Below are 18093 nucleotides of genomic sequence, written 5' to 3'. Positions count from 1 at the left end.
AAAGAGATAAGCAAATTTTCCATGGCAATGGGGGAGAAGGGGGGGGCACGATAGTGAGGCCTGAGGTAACCTCAGGGGAAACGTGGTTTTCATACAATGCTTGAAAGAGGCACAAGCCAAGGGACTTAGGGACAGAAATGAATGTCAAAGCAGCTAGCAAGAAAGATGACTTTTCCTTCCTTCAGCTTCCCTGACAATGTAGTTAAGGTCTCCTTTTGTTGCTTGTGTACATGGATAGCATAACTAATTTTCTTAGCATGATTATCAGTTCTATCCAATTTTTACTCATATGCAGAGTAAAAATGTTCTAAATAATGTTCACACTGAATGAAAGGGACTGTTAAACATGCATTGTTCTTCACATCTTCCTTCGTTCAATGATAATGTATCTACCATGTTTTAAGTTATTTTTCCAAGATAATACATCTAGGTTCCTGCAAAGTAGGATAATTTTAATTACTAAGAGTGTATACACTGTTAAACAGTTGTATCGTGTTTCCTAATTTTATAAACATGTAAACAGCCTGTTAGTTTACCTTCCCAAATTTATACAAAACCTTTATCACTACATAATGATAAAAAAAAACCCTCAAATATCTAAAGCCAGGATTAGTCCTTGACCCCCTGAGATGTTTACACAGGTGCATTTCACTTTAGATAAACCTTATAAGTTATACTATAAATTTTTAAAATTAGTTGATTATATATATTTCATAAATTTTTTATTTAACATTCAGATGGGTGGCAGTAAACTTTCCTAATATATTCAATATAGAATTTAACCTCTAAAGTTGTTTACATGAATGGAGACTGTTTTCATTAGCTATAAAAATGTATTATATACTACGCAGTACAGTGTTGGCATGGGAACAGACATATCAACGGAACATGATTTCAGAAAGTAGGCAAACAGACCCAAGTAGTATGGGAATTTAGTACATGATAAAGATGCACAGCAAATTAGCAAAACAAGGGATGGAACATTCCTTAAAAGAAACTGGGAACTATACAGCCATTTGGAGAAAGAAAAATAATGCCGGATTTTACCATACTCTTCACATCATGATCAATTCCAGATGGATCAAATATTTTGATGTAAAAATAAAACCCATAAAGTGCTAGAAGAAAAGATGGGTGAATATTTTTATAATTTTAAGTGGGGAAGGTCTTTATAAGCTTGACAGAAACCCAGAAGCCATGGAAGCAAAATGCTTTTATTTTATTTTTAAGATTTTTATTTATTTGACAGAGACACAATGAGAGAGGAAACACAAGCAGGGGGACTGGGAGAGGGAGAAGCAGGCTTCCTGCAAGGAGCAGGGAGCCTGATGTAGGGCTCAATCCCAGGACCGTAGGATCATGACCTGAGCCAAAGGCAGATGCTTAACAACTGAGCCACCCAGGTGCCCCAAGCAAAATGCTTTTAAATTTACTTTTTAAAAGCTAAATGCTTAAAGTTCTGTAAAGACAAATGTAAACAGGAAACTTGAAGAGATATTTTTAGCACATTTAACAAAGAATTAATTTCCCAAATATAAAAAATCTTTAGAACTCTGTAAGTAAAAGTCATTAGACAATGGGCAAAGGACATGAACTGATTTACTGGAAAAATATGCAAATGGTCTGTATCTGAATAGCTTAATATCACTTCCAATTAAAGAAAGTAAAATGAGATTCTTACCTATCAGCTATGAGAAAATATTAATAGATATGAAATGCAAAGCCCAATATAAAAACAATTAATACCACTTTCCATTTTCATTTTGCAAAGTCCATATTTTTGTTCTAAATATTTGTAACAGTGCTATCTAATATGTCAGCCCTGCTGTCCTTGGAGACAATTGGCCTAGAGCAGTAGTTTTCAAACTTTCATATTCATCAGAATTCTCTGGAGGTCTTGTTCAAACAAGATTGCCAGGTCCCACCCTAGAAATTACGATGCAGGACGTCTGGAGTGGCATCCAGTAATTTTCATTTCTACCAAATTCTCTGGGGATGCTCATCTGGCGGGTCCAGGGACCACACTTTGAAAACCACTGGCCTAGAACGCATTGAGTATTAGAAAATGATGTGATACCATCTCGTTAAGAAAATTGTGTTGGTGAGAGGAGACAAATTAGGGGAGCTAATTTGAAAAGTAATGACAAAACACTTTGGGTCTTTCATTTGAATGTCTTTCTCCTTCTAAATTTATATCACTAACTTATTCCTAAGCAATCAATCATGTTCATAAATTTAGATATGGTTTACCTTCTGAATTTTTTGCATTGTACCTATCCCCGAAACTGTCTTTTATTTAGCTCCATTGGAAGTCTTAGTACTTCGAGGAACTGATACATAATATGTTAAGTAGAAGTAAATCCCATTCAGAGTCTTAAGTACATATCATCCTTATAAATGATTTCTTTTAAAGAGGCTTACTTCAAAAACTTGACAGTTGAATTTTTCAGTTTTACATAAAAAAGGTAGACTTGTTGAATCAGTGGAAGTCCATATATAAGCTAAGCTTTTTTAAAATCTACATTAGCCAGATATTATTATAGTCACTACCTTTGTCTTAGATGTAGCAAGACATTGCTGAACATCTCTTCGGCTCTTAGGTGTGTTGAACTACTTTAGAAATTTTTACAGAAAGCCACTGCTCCTACTTAAGATTCTCTCATGGCTACAATTATATGTTCTAGCTTTTTCTGGAAATTACAGAAAATTCTTAAATCTTCCTGCAGTTTCTTTACTTTCTCTAATAAGAGAAATAAATGAGATTTTCCTAAAGTAAACCCAAGAACAGACGGACGTTTGTTGAGAATTATACAGCCAGATGAACCATATATATAACAGCCAGATGAACCATAAACAACAACAAAAACCTGAGAAGTGTCAGAAATACTAGTTTTTCCCTATCCCCAAATAACTATTTCACTCAGACCAAATCTATTAAGATTTCATATATATACATAGAGTATTAATGAGAAGTTCTTGTCACCATCCACAAATTAGCAAGAAGCATTTATTAAGCATTGGCACTAAAGATAATGTGATTTACTGCTCCCGATGGGCTAGCAAAATTAACAAGTGAATTAATTAACCCTTGTTTACGTTCTCTTTCAAAGCCAAGATTTTAAGTAAAGCTTTTGTTAAAGCTATTAACTTAGCTTGGTTTACAAACTAAAAGTGCAAGACTTGTAAAAGCCAAAGGCTTTGTGGTCTGCAATCAGGGAAAAACTCTTCCTTAATTAACTCTGGGGATTAAAAGGTAAATAAAAAGATCACTGCAGGGCATACCAATTGTTCTTGCCGTGATTTGAGTCTTAGCAAGCGTTTGGGACTGTGCGAGTAACTGAAAGGACCACAGGCGAGTAACGGGGGAGGAGAGCCAGATTTCAAGTCAGGAGGCTCGAATCAAGGCCAGAGTCGATCGCACACTTCATAGTTTAGGGACCCAAGAAGCCACCAGTTACTTTATTATCTCATTTCATTTTATCCATTTGCTGACTGACTTATTAAAAATGGGAAAACAGATAGTACCTAGCTCAGAGAGGTATTATAAGGATAATTTCTATAAAAACGGGGGCAGAAGGCATACAGATGCTGCCTGATTTAAATGTCCAATAGCAGTCTGGCTGTATTTGCATTTACCATTCAAAAGTATTGGACTAGCTTTACAGACTAGCACATACACTCCTAAATCTACCAGACGTTTGGCCAAAGGGGCGAGATCTTTTCCAGTCTCGTTCAATTCCAATCAAATCACATGGATACCTTTTGGCCCCCCCACCTCCCTACCCCCAGCCAAAAAAAGAAAAAAAATCCACAGTGAATAATCCCAAATGTAGTCCCATTTCTCACTCTGCGTGGAGCCACAACAGTTCCGTAATCCATCATTTCCAGACCCTTTGCTCTCTTCCTCCCCATTCCACTTGCTTCCCCTGGGGCGGAAGAGAGGGGCATCTGGAGGGTGTAGATTTCTAGTAATCCTGGCTGAAGACTTCACCGGAAGGGGTGCTCCGGGCAGAGGCTGTGAAACTTGGACTGTTCCCAGCCATCAGCACGTGCCTGAGATTGTGTGTGACCGTCCTTTATTTTAACCCTGTTTCCCCACAAAAGGAAGAAGAATCTGTTCAACTGTGTCACATTTAACTCATTTCACCTTAGAAAGTTTAGTAACATGTTCCGTGTATTCTTCCAAACAGTAGACATACTGTGTACATACAGTAAGTAATACATAACACACATGTACATACACAGACATACACCTTATGTGATTTCCCATTGAAGCAAATTATAAGTTACTGGCTTACATTCACTCACAATAACAGGAGAAAACACCAACCCAAAACATGAAAATAACCAGGCCCCAATAACTACCTCCCTTAGCCAAGAGATTTCAATAACCATCTTGGTTTCTTGGAAAAACCAGTAATAGCTAGAGGCTCTGTGGGGCGCCTGACATAGTAGCCGTCCGCCCCACCGCACTCGCATGCCTGATCGCGTGCACTGATTTCTGCACCCCGCCCTCGTTGCTGTGGGCTCTGCAGAGTGGAAATCAGCCAGAGCTCTGCCCTGCTCTGCAGGCCTGTCCTTCCACTTGTCAGAGACCCAGCCAAACTCAAGGCTGATTTTCAGTCTAATGAAATATCTGAGGTCATTGCCTGAGCCAAAAATAAAAATGCAGCAGGAGAAAAATCCAACATGAGCAGAGCAGAAGCATTTCAGTGACCTCAACTTGGGGCAGGGGCCTTTAGCAGCTTCCTGTGACCCTCCTGTGTGCAGCTAGAATCTGGAAGACACAGACAAAGCCATCGAGCCTGTCTCTAATTGGTCTCACATCATCAGCATTCCAGAATAGGAAACTGTGCAGCCAGGAATTCTTGCCACTTTGCCATATTGGAGAAGCAACCCTTTTCCCCTGCACATATGTAGCTCTGTCCATTTGCAGCAGGTTCATTTTCTTGGTTTTAAGAGCTGGAGTAAGAACATCGTGTCTGTGGCTATTAGATTTCTAGGGTATGAACCTCTCGGTCACTTGCCATAGGTCAATAAGCAATGTTTAGCTCAAAGACAGTTCATGAACTGTTTAGAGCCTCATGTGATGATGCCTTTACTAGGAGAATGAGATCTGCATCCCCCACCCCCACCCCCACCCCCGCACACAATGGTGGTGCTACGCCCCCCCCCCCACCCCGAACTCTAGGAAAGGGCACACGTGGACAGTTCATGGCTTCAGAAGAGACAGACCTAGAGTTCCTTCTCCCTCATCCCACGTCATATGGTGTGCGTGGTGCTGCTGTTCATACGGTTGGCCCCAATGTGGCTGTCCCAGTGGTTAGAACACAAGATGTCTTCCGCATAGGACGATACATGACTGCCCCCTCTAGCCAGCCTCCATACCACCCCCAAAATAAAGACCCCACAGCACCGAACACTTCTGGGTTTTTTCCTTGGGGAGAGAGGGTGCTGATGAGGTTTGGGAGAATCCTTAAAAAGGAATCCTTAATGTTTAATTGAGATGTTCTGGGAAAGAGGCAGAGTCAGCTCCTTTTAGCCAAATTCCTGATAACCAGAGCTGTATGACTAGTCTGTTTGCTACTTCATGGTTTGATTAACCAACGCAAATCAATAAAATTTAAAGTAATGCTCTTCCCTTTAAGGATCCTCCCATTCAGTCCCAGCTTGTCAGTTTGAGGCTTTCCAAGGAGTGGCCGGCAAGACTGAATTCCCACTCATCCATCCACAGACTTGGGGGCAAGAAAATGTGAAAAGAGAAGGGTAAGACCCAGAACAGCCTTTCCCTGCCGCACCCCCCTGCCCTGCACAAAACCTGCAAGTTGGAAGGAACCTTAGATAATCCAACCCCTCTTCTGGGAGCACGAGAGGTTCAGGGATGAAGTAACTTACCCAAGGCCCCAGGGACAGTGGGGCCAGCCTGGGCCAAGAACTCAGGGCTCCTCACTCCAGTCCAGCCCTCCTGTCTGCAGTTCAGTGTCCTCCTCAATATTTTCTGGCCTCCTTCTCATTGTAGATGATACTGAAACCTAACTGCTTCCCAGTTACGTAAAAGCAGTTTCTTTTGTGGGGCAAGTAGAAGATTTTGGCTTAGATTTGCTAGATGGCCCACATAGGACATAGCAAAGTGAAGACCACCACAGAGAAACAGCCCCAGTGTTTTTGGCCAAGGACTACATAAATGCGACTGAGGGTCAACCACCAGGATGGCTTTTGAGGAAGACCAAAAAAAACCAGAGTGAGTTGATAGAAAGTTACGGGTTCCTATGCCGTGCACAGAATTGTGTCATGGGTATTGACTTCTTCACATGATGTTCTAAATTAATTTTCAAAACCATGGGGTGGTTAATGCCATAGGTTTCAGCTATTTTAACCGAATGATGTATTAAAAATATATATATTTGTGAAAATGAAATGAATCCGTAACACTGTGTTGGACCTTATTCGTTGGTATAAGCCAGCAGTTGACACTTGCAAATTCCACCGGGAGCGGGGGCGGGGGGGGGCGGCACTGTTTAAGTCCCCCCCGGGTACTCCCTCCACGAAGCCTTCTCCAGATAGGTTAGGTCAATGGTTCTCAACTGGGATGATCTCCCTGCCCCTCCCAGGGGGCATCTGGACTTGTGGCCATGTCCAGAGACCCTGCTGGTTGTCACAACCTGGATGGGGAAGGATTGTGATCAGCATCTGCTGGGTAGAGGCCGGGGATGCCACTGAACACCGTGTGGTACACAGGGCAGCCCCGCACAACAGAGAACTCTCCAGCCCCAAATGCCAACAGTATGAGGTTGAGATACCTGGATTCAGTGAAGCAACGGACATTCTCAGGAATAACCCACTGGATGGCTTTGGTCAGTAGCAAATATATGTCTCCCTGTAGTTGCGTTCTCTGGGACACTAGAAAGGAGGACCTAGGTCTTTGTTCTCTGTGGTGTACAACCAACACCAGAAAGGCAGCGAAACTGCTGATTGCTGGGAGTGGGGAACTCAGAAATGAAGATGAAACTGGCTGGCTTTCATTTGATTTATCACTTGGGAACACTGACGGAGATTTCTCTTTCATTATCTGCTGCAATTTTCTACATGGATGATTGCATTGGAAAATTTACCTTATATATAAGCTATGTTCCTGAAAAGTTGTTTGTAAAATCATATTTTAAATACAGTCAGGAAATTCAGTAAACACTAAGGAGCCAGTGAACTCTTTAAAAGTGAAAGGGCCTTTTAAATAATATTCTCAAAGAGGAGCATGCCTATATATTGTGTTTTTTAATGCAAACACTTTATTTTTGCTGCACATTTTTCTTACAAAGCACCATAACTTTTACGTAAGAAACAGTTTCTCTTCCTCCTTCCTTTTCCTGACCTTATTCTTTTCATTTAAAAAAAAAAAATCAGGGGGAAAGTTAATAATAGATTGTCTGAATTTGGGAAGGTCATTGATCAGTCTGTCCATTATACAGTTCAAAAAGATGACTGCTGGCTTACAAATGGTTAGAAAATAGGACTTGGTTACATTCTGAAATCATTAATTTTTTATCTCAGACTTTTTTGCAGTTACTGACCTTTGGCTAGAAAGAGCAGGTGTACTCAGCCCCTCGGCCACCCCATGAGTGTTCGTTGCACCAGAAATACCCAATAAGACTTAAGCTCTTCACCGGAGCAGGGTGCAGGGGTAGGGGGTGCCAGTATCAGCAGAGATAAGGGAGTGGTACTGAAGGAACCCCATGGTTTTCTCCTTATCAATCACTGCCCTCGGGCAATATCCCTAGGTGTGTAAATCACTTACTCAGCAGGGCAAAGGGGCAGGAAGGAGGAAATTTATTTGATAAGGCTACTATTTGTGTCACTTCAGTGACAGGAAGGTACAGAGGTGTGACCCAGGGAGGACAAAGCCATTGCCACTGGGGTGGAGCTGGCCCAGACAGGAGGCATGAGGAGACCTGGGTCTAACCTTCATCTCCCTGGAAGGAGGGAGGGGCTGAGGGCTGGGAGATGCTGGAGAAGATTCTGCCAGCTCTGACCGGTGCGGCTCCAGCATGAGGAAGGCAGGGACAAGAGTCACCATGAAAGGTGATGTCACGTTCACCTGCTCATTCCACATACGGTCACCCATGTGTGTCCCACAGAACCCCAGTGAGTAGGAAGGAGGTCACCGTGAGCAGCATTTTACAAATGAGGAGACCAGAGAAAGTCAGTGACTTGCCCAAGATCACTCAAAGAAAGGGCTGTGATCGGAACAGGAGTCTTCTGACTGGAAGCCCACATTTCCCTCCAGGATGGCGCATTCCCCTCACTCAGATGACTTGGCCTCAGTGGAAGCCATGGTTGGGCTGCCGGAGTCCCGGGTTCTAGTCACAACCTAACTCCCTGTGTCCTCAGGAGACAATCACTAGCCTTCTTAGAATCTCAGTCTTCTTATCTGTTCCACGAGGGGTTGATCCAAGATGTCCTCAGGTCACCGTGGTGAGTGACGTCGGTGCCATCAGACTGCAGGAAGACACGCGGAGGCGGCTGCTCACCCTGGAAGGAGCAGTCTTAGCTGTATTCCTGTGCCAGGAACTCCGCTACACGCTTCATTTGTTACTCCTTTGAGCCTCACAAGACCTCTCTGAGGGGCATGTTAAGACAAGGCGATTGAGGTGCAGAGAGGTGAAATGACTTACTCCAGGTCACTGTCACAGACTACTCAGGCTGTCCTCCAAAATACCACAGCCCAGGGGGGCTCACACAACAGATACGTACTGCTCATGGTTCTGGAAGCTGGGAGTCCCAGATCAAGATCCAGCAGGGCGTGGTTTGCCGTGAGAGCTCCTTTCCTGGCTTGCAAGATGGCCACCTTCTTGCTGTGCTCCTCACACGGCCCTTCCTCGGGGTGCACACAGTGGGGCAGAAGAGAGAGAAAGCCCTCTGATGTTCCTTCTCATAAGGACACTAATTCTGTCAGATCAGGGCCCACCCTCCTGACCTGATTTTTAACCCTGTCTCCACAGGCAGTGTCTCTGGGGCTCAGGGCTTCCACAGAGGCTTTGAGTGGCAGGGTGGGGCGGGGGCCATACAATTCAGTCGGTAGCAGTCCTGCAGCCAGAAAGTGATTTGAAGGTGGGATTTGAAGTCAGGCCAAGTAACCCTATGCCTACTTTCATACTGCCTCTCTGGTTTACTTGCCCAGAAGGCTGAGCTCGGGCAGAGACTACTGGGTACAGTGACGTTTCTGTCTTTTGGTCTCTCAGCTGATCAATATGGCCTTCCTCCCTGCCCCCCTCCCTACACCACCCCACTCCCAGTGTCTCTCGCTCCCTGGGTACAAAGGTGGGTGGGAGGATCCTCCTTTCAGAAAACTTCCTGAATCCTAAATGATGTCGGGGCTAAGTCTGTTGCACACTAGGGAATGGTGCTCCAAAGACCATCTTATGCCCAGGACTGAAGCCCAAGGTACCAGAGGAAATGCAAAAGGAGCGCAAGGGGAGCCCTGAGAACTGCTTCCTGCATAGTCATCTTTAAACCCAGCTTAGTGCTGGACCCTCCCGGGACTGCTGCTGGCCGAACCAATTCCCTGGGCTCCTGAGATGAGGGAATAGTTGCTAGTCGCTCTGCGATGGAAGGATGGACACCGTAATCCGCACTGGCCAGCCACCCCCTGGGCAGCCATCGTTATGCTTGTCAGTTCCTCACTGTTAAAGACTCTGCAGCAGAAACAAGCCATTTTGGACGATTGCACAGGCTTCCACCACGCCAGACAGCAAACTAGTCATCCACCTGGAATGCCTCCTCTCTATAAGTTACAGTATCTGCGTGTTGTTTTTTTTTAAGATTATTTATTTATTTATTTGGCAGACAGAGATCACAAGTAGGCAGAGAGACAGGCAGAGAGAAAGGAAGGGAAGCAGGCTCCCTGCCGAGCAGAAAGCCCGATGCGGGGCTCGATCCCAGGACCCTGGGATCATTACCTGAGCCGAAGGCAGAGGCTTTAACCCACTGAGCCACCCAGGCGCCCCAGTATCTGCGTGTTTTAAAAACTATTCTCTTCCCAACTTTCCCATGCTTTACCCTTCCCACTTGTGCTATAAAGATGGACTTACCGTGGTGGGGGTTTTCCCAATTAAAAAAAAAAAAAACAACCTCAGAAGGACAATAGGCCTGAGGATAACAGTCAGAAAATGAAAATGTGTCATGTTATCCTTCCAAACTGTTAACTGAAGGCAAGGAGTAACAGGGACCCACTTACCCCGTGTTTACAAAAGTGGGGAGCTACATTTTCACTGCGGTCACACTGGGGTTGTCTCCGGTGTTCAGAGCGCTTACAGTCGGTGGAACACTGCACTCCCGTTCTCTGTCCCTTTACCCCAGGGCCATTGGAGGGGAAACTAACCCACAGAGCTTCCAGAGATCTGCCCATTGTCCCCACGATCACACCATTGCTAGTCGACTGCTGACTGCTCTCCACTGTAAGCCATAAGCCTCGCCCTAGCAGCCAGTTCTAATCAAAAAGAAAAAAAAATTTTTTTCAAGTGAAATTCAACCTTGAACATCTTGGAAAAGGGAAGAGCCCATTTCTATGAGTCATCTCTCTTCCCGGTGGCCGGGCTCCCCAGAATAAATGTCCTCTGAGTGGCACGGAGGCCCCTGGATTTCAGGTGTCTGTGTCTTGCTCATTCCCACCTTGGTCATCATCTCTGTGGTTGGCTTTTGCAGGTGTGAAAGCTGTGGGGCCGTTTTCCATTCCGAATGCAAAGAGAAGTCTGTCCCCTGCCCGAGGTGTGTCCGCCGGGAGCTGCAGAAGAAGCAGAAATCTTTCTGGCGGAGGCTGAACATGGACGAGAGCCTGGAGGAGGCTTGCAACATGTTCGAGCTGTCCTACCAGAACACCTGACTCAGCGGGGGCCCGAGGCCAGGGATGACCTCTCGCTGAGCCAGCGGCCGGCGGCGTGCTAGCTAGCCAGCCAGATCCCTTTGGAAGAGGAGGATGTCTCATCTTCAGCTAGATATAGATGTATATTCACAGACATATCCACGCATCCCAGTACGTCCTGTATGTTTGTTCTGTGCAAATCGCTATCCAAAAGGTCCGTGAAGCCTCCGTGGCTCCAGAAAACTGCCAGTAGCTGAATTACACTTAGCCTTGAATTTCAGCAGCTCGCTCCCAAGCAAAACGTGGTTTACACCCAATGCTTTAGAGTCCAGACTTTTTTTTTTTTTTTTTTTTGGCTCTCAGGGGCCATTTTAGTACATAGGACACAGGAGGAAGCATTTCCTACAGAACCACAGAACTTCGGGTTATTCGTGTTATTTATTTTTAGCCTTCGCAGAGGATGGAATAACTGAGGCAAATACTCACCACCGTTTGTTTCGTATGAAAATCTTCAGGACACAGGAACGACGCCTGGATCGTTCCAGGACCCAGTGTCCCTGACACTGTCACCTCCGTTTCGACCACACAGGTGGGGATCACCTCAGCCGAGCCAAGTGGCTCAGAGATGAGGCGTGTGCGCTCCCTCTGACAGAAAGCATGCACCCCCGAATTTATGAGGAGAGCTCCTTCTGGGTTTGAGGTTCATCTCAGGTTTTTTCCTGAGAAAAAGACCTCAGAGACCAATGACCGCGTGTGTTGGTCTGTTTGCGGGTATGAATCCCAGCGCCCCCTGATGCCGCGGGGCCCCCCACCATAGTCGGTTGAAAATGTAGCTTTCTGAAGAGCAGTTTTCCCAGGGTTTCATGGGTGATACCGATGAGGTCGTAATGGTGCTGGCCTGAGGAAATTTCCTGTGACTGTGGTTAAATACATCGGTTTGTAGACTGGTGGAGATAATGCATACATTCTATGAGATGGTCTTCAGTTTCTTTTCACAGAATCTTGTGTAGGCATTTCCTATTTATTTTAAACGCTTTGTTTCTCATTGCTCGTGTTTGCACTTTCATTTGGACCTTTGGTTTGTCACTTCCACTTTCACGTTTTTAAAATTGTTTACAAAATCAAAGTAACATGGGACTTCAAAACACCCACGCTAGATTATGAGGAAAATGTCAAACTTATAAATATAATGAATTCAATATAATAATATTGTCTAAATAAATATATAATCCCACATATAATCGCCACCTTAAAGTGAAACAGAGCGTGCTAAAATCGTATCACAGGAGTAGGAAATCTAAGAAACTGCTTCGCCGCTTGGCCGCGTGGTGGGCGCCCAGCGCAGGGCCCTCCCAGGAGCCGTGTCCAGTGGCTGTGACCAGAATGCCAGATGGGACAGCGCTGGAAATCATGGCTCCCATCCTCCCACCAGAACTCTTTCCAGGACAGAAAGAGACACCGATCCTGAAGCAATGTTCAGGCGACTACTGAGAAGACTCTCTTGCCATCGAGCAGAAGCCTCCAATGCCCTCCCGGTTTGGTAGTTTCACTGCTGTTAGAGTCTAGAGCATCAGTGGCTCAGGAAGTACGGGATACTCATTGCCACTGCCCCCCCACCCCGCCCCAACACCTTGCTCCCTCCAGATCCTAACTCTTGATACCTCCGTCCACTTAGAGGCCAGACATTTAGACAGACTTGTGCAGGCTGCCAGCTCCGGGGCCCCAGACCACAAGCTTCATTTATTTTCCGATCCTACCGCAGCTGTAACCAAGGGCATAAAAACTTGCTAAAAGGCCAAGGCTCCCTTCACGAGGAGACCTTACAGAGCCTTTTGTTCTTGGAAAAGCAGGTTGACTTTTCCCCCCCGCCCCGGTTACAGACAATGTTGCACACAGAAAGATAAAGGTGGAAAAATCTCAAACAAGCACTTGGCAAACGCAAACAAATTTGATCCTCTCCTCCTTTTTCCTCCCCTTCGTGAAACACAGTATTTATACTTTCCAGCCTCAGAGAAGATAGCAGAACATGATCTTTCACAAGAGAATTATAGACCTGCTTATTATAAAACAGATGTGCTCCGAAGGCAAAGTGCCTTTTTCCTCCGCCCCCGGCTCCCTGTCACCGTAGCTTACTTCTGCCTTCACCATAATTAATGTATCCGTGATCCCGACTGTCAGCGAGGCAGGCCCCGGCACCCTGCGTTTGGAGCCCCAAAGTGCAGACGCCCCTCCTCCCCACCCAGCACGCTGGCTCTCTGCACAGAATCCCGTCCCACCGCACAGGCACCTAGCATCCCAGCTGCTGGGGGTGTGATTCCGGATCCCTGTTCTGAAGGCCTCTGTCTTCACCAGTGCCCAAGGAGAGAGTCCCACTAAATATGAGCCTCCCCGGGATCTCCTAAGGAGAACTTCTTTCCATGTCAATTTCTGCTTTTCAGAAAAAAAAAATTATATGTATATATATATATATATATATAATCGCCATTGGCTACCCAGAAGCAGGACTCCATCCTGGCTACTTCTCTTTTTTCTCCTTTTTGTATGCCCCTACACGGCCCGCAGCCACCACCACCCAAATCTGATAGGACGGAGCGGAGCCAGCTTTGGAATTGGGTCGTCATGAGAAGTTCAGAATTGCTGTTTTCCAGCCCAGAACGCCTTAGAGCCCAGGAACACCCTTGCTGTTTTCCACGCAAACAAATGACTCGGTGCACTGTTAGGGAATTGTTCCACTGCTTAGAAACTGTCGAAACAAAAGCAGATCCGTGGATTACCACCTCCCTAAGACCAAGCTAATACCTGCTTTCCCCTCACATTCCCTCTCTCATCCCATATTAAATATCTCGCATATAAAACACCCGAGAAAATGGCCAATTAATCTCCTAGAGCTGGCGGCCGACTCCGGGGAACCACTTTTCACTTGAAAGGCCCATTCCCCGGTGGATCACTGGAGGAAATCCCTGCTAACGGTGCCAGAAACTCATGTGTGAGGCCGTCCAACCCTGGTAAAATGTTGGCATCTAATGTTGCAGTAGAGAAGCCAGTTCCCAAAATAGACCTCACTCGCACCACTGCGGGAAGGCCACAAAGTACTTTAAGAGCAGTCAACTGGAATCGCATCGTGTTCTTTCCAGCGCTGATTTTCCCCAACGTTGAAAGCCTCTTTATATGAAAACCACGTCAACGCTCGTCATCCTCCTTTGCTCCCCTGCTTTTCAGGGGACCGTATTACCCTTATTTTCCTATCTGTAGTACTAAAGGGTAATACTGTTTGGAGCTTGCCCGCTGGATTCGCTGAGAGGGGAATCGCTTTTTGATTCTACTAGGCTAGGTTTCCACCAAAAAGGGAGTATCGGTAGTGTTGGGGATTTGTGGTTTCCAGCTAACCGTGGTATTTTGGCTCCTGCAAAAGGACTGTGCCATGACTTTCTTCCGGCTGCAGCAAGAACCCTGGTGTTGACCTCACTCCGGAGAAGCTAGAGTGAGTCCACTTTGATGAGGTCTGGCCTCGGGTTCATTGCTGCGCGTGTGCACACTGAACATTAACACTGGAGGGTTTTCCCTGTGCCTCCTTGAAAAGATTTGGCTTCCAAACCTCTGGGTTTATTCTCTACCTGTTGGCCTAAAAAACCCGCCATGCATAAAGTATTGTATTGGGGTAGGACGGGATGCCCCACTGAACACTTCGTGCAAAGAGAGACATGATCTGAGGAAGCTGAGATCCATTTTGCTCCCAACTGAGGTGGAGCCAACGCCGCTGTTGGTAAGTTTAGGCGGAATTGTTCGTCTCCACCGCACTTGATTGCTGTGACTGGATTAGGATGTCAGTCTTCAGCTCTTGATTCGAATACTGCCAAGAGTCAATACAGAGGTTATTTTATTTTATTTATTTTATTTGTTTTACTTTTCCCAGTAAGGAGAGAGGCATACAATTTCCCCCTTATTTCTTGAATTTTCTGTCTCAATACTTTTGTTACTCTAAGATCATAGCAGAAAGTAGAGAATTTAAGGTGAAACACAACGAAATGAACACTCTTTCCTTGACATGAGCCGAGTCAGTAGAGGTACTGTTTTCCTTCCCTTGGAACTTGCTAGCAGCCGGGTGTTAGTGTGCTGTGTACCTTGGACCATTCTTCTAACCCTGCGTCTAGAACTCATTGATCTAGGTAGAGCCTGCTGATGGGTGAGTAAGCGCCACTCGGTTAATTTAAGCAGACGAGTGTTGGTTTCTGGCATGGGGCACAGCTAAGTCCTAGCACCCAGCAATACCCCCATGGTAGACAATTTTATATTATATTCAGACCGTCTGACTTGAAGGGTCTTCTTTGCTGTGTCTTAGTGGGTACAGACCACGGTCAAGTCTAAGTCACTGTTAAACTCTAGGTAAAAGTCAGAAGTGTGGAATGCCCTCCTCAGCACAACCGTGGTTGTCTGGGGTTTTATTTAAAACGGGTTCCCCGTGATCATGTGACGGGGCACCTTCCTCGCCAAGTGGCCTCCAAAGTGATGGAAGGCATTGTTCAGCTTGAAGAAAGGGACAACTGCTATTTCGCTTTCGTTCCTCCCTGTGGAAAGAGAAGCCGCCTTGTTAGAAAGGTGTAGAACGAAGCCACAGTCGTTGCCCAGGGCAGATGCCTACAGCAACTCTTAGCGCAGCAAAGACTCCCTTCTCCTGACCATCAGCCTCTCCCCTTCCCCTGGATCTTCCTCGCCCTCCTCCCGAGCCGGTGTCAGGCCTCCTGGCCAGAAAGCCAGAGGCAGACCCTGGGAGCCTGCGCTCGTCCTCCATGCTGGGCTTCCCTGTCTCTCCCCATAGGAGTGCCTTACAGTCCTGCCTCATGCTTCTAGTCTCCTCCGTGGACCCACTGGAAGCCCTTTGCCTAAACACAGATCACTCTGCTTCTCCCCCGCTGGCCACTCTGTACAAATGCGCTCAGAACCTGCACATTCCACAAGCATGGCTGACCTTTCACCTTTGTTTAACCTGGTGCCTTAACCTGGAGAGGGAAGGATTCCTTTGGGAACATACTGTTAAAGTAGAATGGCAGAAACATGGGCTTCCTAGCTCCGCGGACACTTATACCAGAAAATACAAAAGACACAACCACATAATGTTTTGTTTTATGCTGGATTTTTTGTGTGTTTTTTTATGATTATTTTTAAATCACTCTTCATTTGTTCGCTTGCTTTCATTAACCAAACCCAGGGGAGTGCATGTCATGGTGTCACCAAGGCCAGCGCGTAGAGGAATTAAACCAGTTCTCCAGATTTGAATCTGTAAAGTCGGTGAACTTAGCCTTTTTCAGGTTAAAAAATTACAGAAACAGGGAGTTTTCTTTTACTGCATAAAGGCTTTCTTTTTTCCTTCGCCACCTGTTTTCCAAGTAGGAAGTGGGAAGCCTCTTGGACACATTGTGATAAAAATGTTTCTGGGTGGCGTGGGCGGTCCACCAAGCTATTAAATTTGGCTTTTGCTGCTGGAGGCCTAGGTTCTGATTTCAGTCACCCACCACAATCTTATTTTGAATAGCCAGAAGCCTACCATACAAGATTTAGGGAGGAAAAAAAAAATCTGTCTTTAAGGAATAGTAAAAGGGAAAATGTTGTTTGCAAATGAAGAGCATTGAACGGGGTGCAGAGAGTTCTGTTCCGCTTGTTGCTTGGCTCCTGGATCACATCCGTGTCATTTTCCCTTAGTTCTGCTCATGCGGTACAGAATTAATTACGGTTCTGGGTTTGGGCTATTGTATCACTCTGTGTTGAGCTCTTTGAAATAGCTGATGCGGTAACATACACACGCACAAACACACACACACACACACACACACACACATACGTATATGTTGTTTCTGTTTTCTGGAATTTATTGCCTTTTGTTTTGGAATAACTTATCCATCTTTTTGTTTATATCATTTTTAAGTATCGGTAACTGTAATAATATAAGATAAAGTTGTGTTGTTGACAAGAGCCCGAGTTTTTATGGTCATCTGTCATATAATTTAAGTGCACCAGTTCCTAATGTATAAAGTTATCGCTCTCTCAATAAACAATAGAGAAAGTACTTTCTGTTCTCGTAACAACTTCATTAAAATACTGTTTTCACAGGGGTGATGAAAGCCCAAGATGAGCTCTGGACATTAATTCAAAGTGAAGAGTTAAGTTTTATTGAAAGGAGCTTAATATTATCTTAATATTAATATATGAATATTAATCTTACAGATTTTGGTTTTTTCTAAATTTATCAACTGACAATACTCTCATCAGCCCTTCCTCCGCTCTGAAGAATACAATGTGATTTTTTTAAATGTGGTTGTAGTATTATGGTTCTTGTTTGCCAAAATGGCATGATTTCCATCAGGTCTGAGACAAACCCTCCGAAGCTCACGCGTGGAAGGTCTTCCTACGCACGTAGCTCCGCTCCAAGCCTCCTTGCCTGCTTTCATCTGGCCACCTAGACGGACCAGGGGCAGGCAGTAAGCCACTAGGCAAGGATGCTGGTCTTCCTGAAGACCATATCTGGGGGGCAAAGAGTGAGAAGCAGAGTCGTGTTCATGTGAAAGACAGCCGTCCTCTGGTGTTGAGACGGAGCCGCGAGTCCCTGCGCTACCCAGCCTGGGCTGGCCCTGGCTTTGCCACCACAAAGGCCGTGGAGTGCAACAGCTGTCTGCTAGCAGACTTTCAAAATGCCCCTTAAACTCACTTTCACAAAGACACTGAAGACTAGTAAAGGTGCTTCTGGTTAAACATTTACCAAAGGTGAACCCCGAGCCTCACTCCCCAAGACCTGCCAAACCCTGTTCACGCCCAGCTTCTCTGCCTCCTCCCTCCGGAAACCTACTGGGGCTCACGCCCCTTCTGTCCAAGGAACCACTGGACTTCATCCTCACAAGAAACCTGCTACAATCGGCGATAAAGAGAAGTGAGTTAATGTTTCACAGAGCTAAACCCAACATTCCATCTAGTCGGAGCCGGGATTCATTGGATTCATGGCGCGGGTTAGCTTTTCCCCAGCTGCGACCTGGAGAGGCCGGGGAACTCCAGGAAGTTGGGCATTATCAGAGGGAAGAGATGCAAAGACTCGCAGAAGGGTGGAAAGAGATGCTATTTTGTTCCTCTCCCCACCCCCAGGAGACGATGATTTGAACCTCCCTCCCCTCGTTTCCCCTGTCCTGTCCTTTGATGACGGCTCAAGATGATGGCTTTAATCAGTGGTTCCCACATCAGAAACACAAAAACAA

General features: G+C 45.5%; 1 protein-coding gene across 2 annotated transcripts in view; it reads left to right on the top strand.

Annotated features, from left to right (window-relative positions):
- Positions 1-16916, top strand: part of PLEKHM3 (pleckstrin homology domain containing M3) — a 183016-nt gene extending 166100 nt beyond the window's left edge. Inside the window, exon 8 of one of the 2 annotated variants that reach the window (XM_046018922.1) lies at positions 10699-16916. In XM_046018922.1, the coding sequence (XP_045874878.1) occupies positions 10699-10876 (178 nt within the window). In that variant the 3' untranslated portion in view covers positions 10877-16916. Of the gene's footprint in view, positions 1-5648; positions 5764-10698 lie in introns of those variants that run through there. The other variant, XM_046018924.1, reaches the window with a different exon arrangement.
- Positions 16917-18093: the final 1177 nt, after the last annotated feature.

The sequence above is a fragment of the Meles meles genome, chromosome 9 (assembly GCF_922984935.1).
Source record: "Meles meles chromosome 9, mMelMel3.1 paternal haplotype, whole genome shotgun sequence".
Lineage (NCBI taxonomy): Eukaryota > Metazoa > Chordata > Mammalia > Carnivora > Mustelidae > Meles > Meles meles.
The sequence above is the reverse complement of the archived record's forward strand: the minus strand, read 5'-3'. Positions and strand labels throughout refer to the sequence as shown.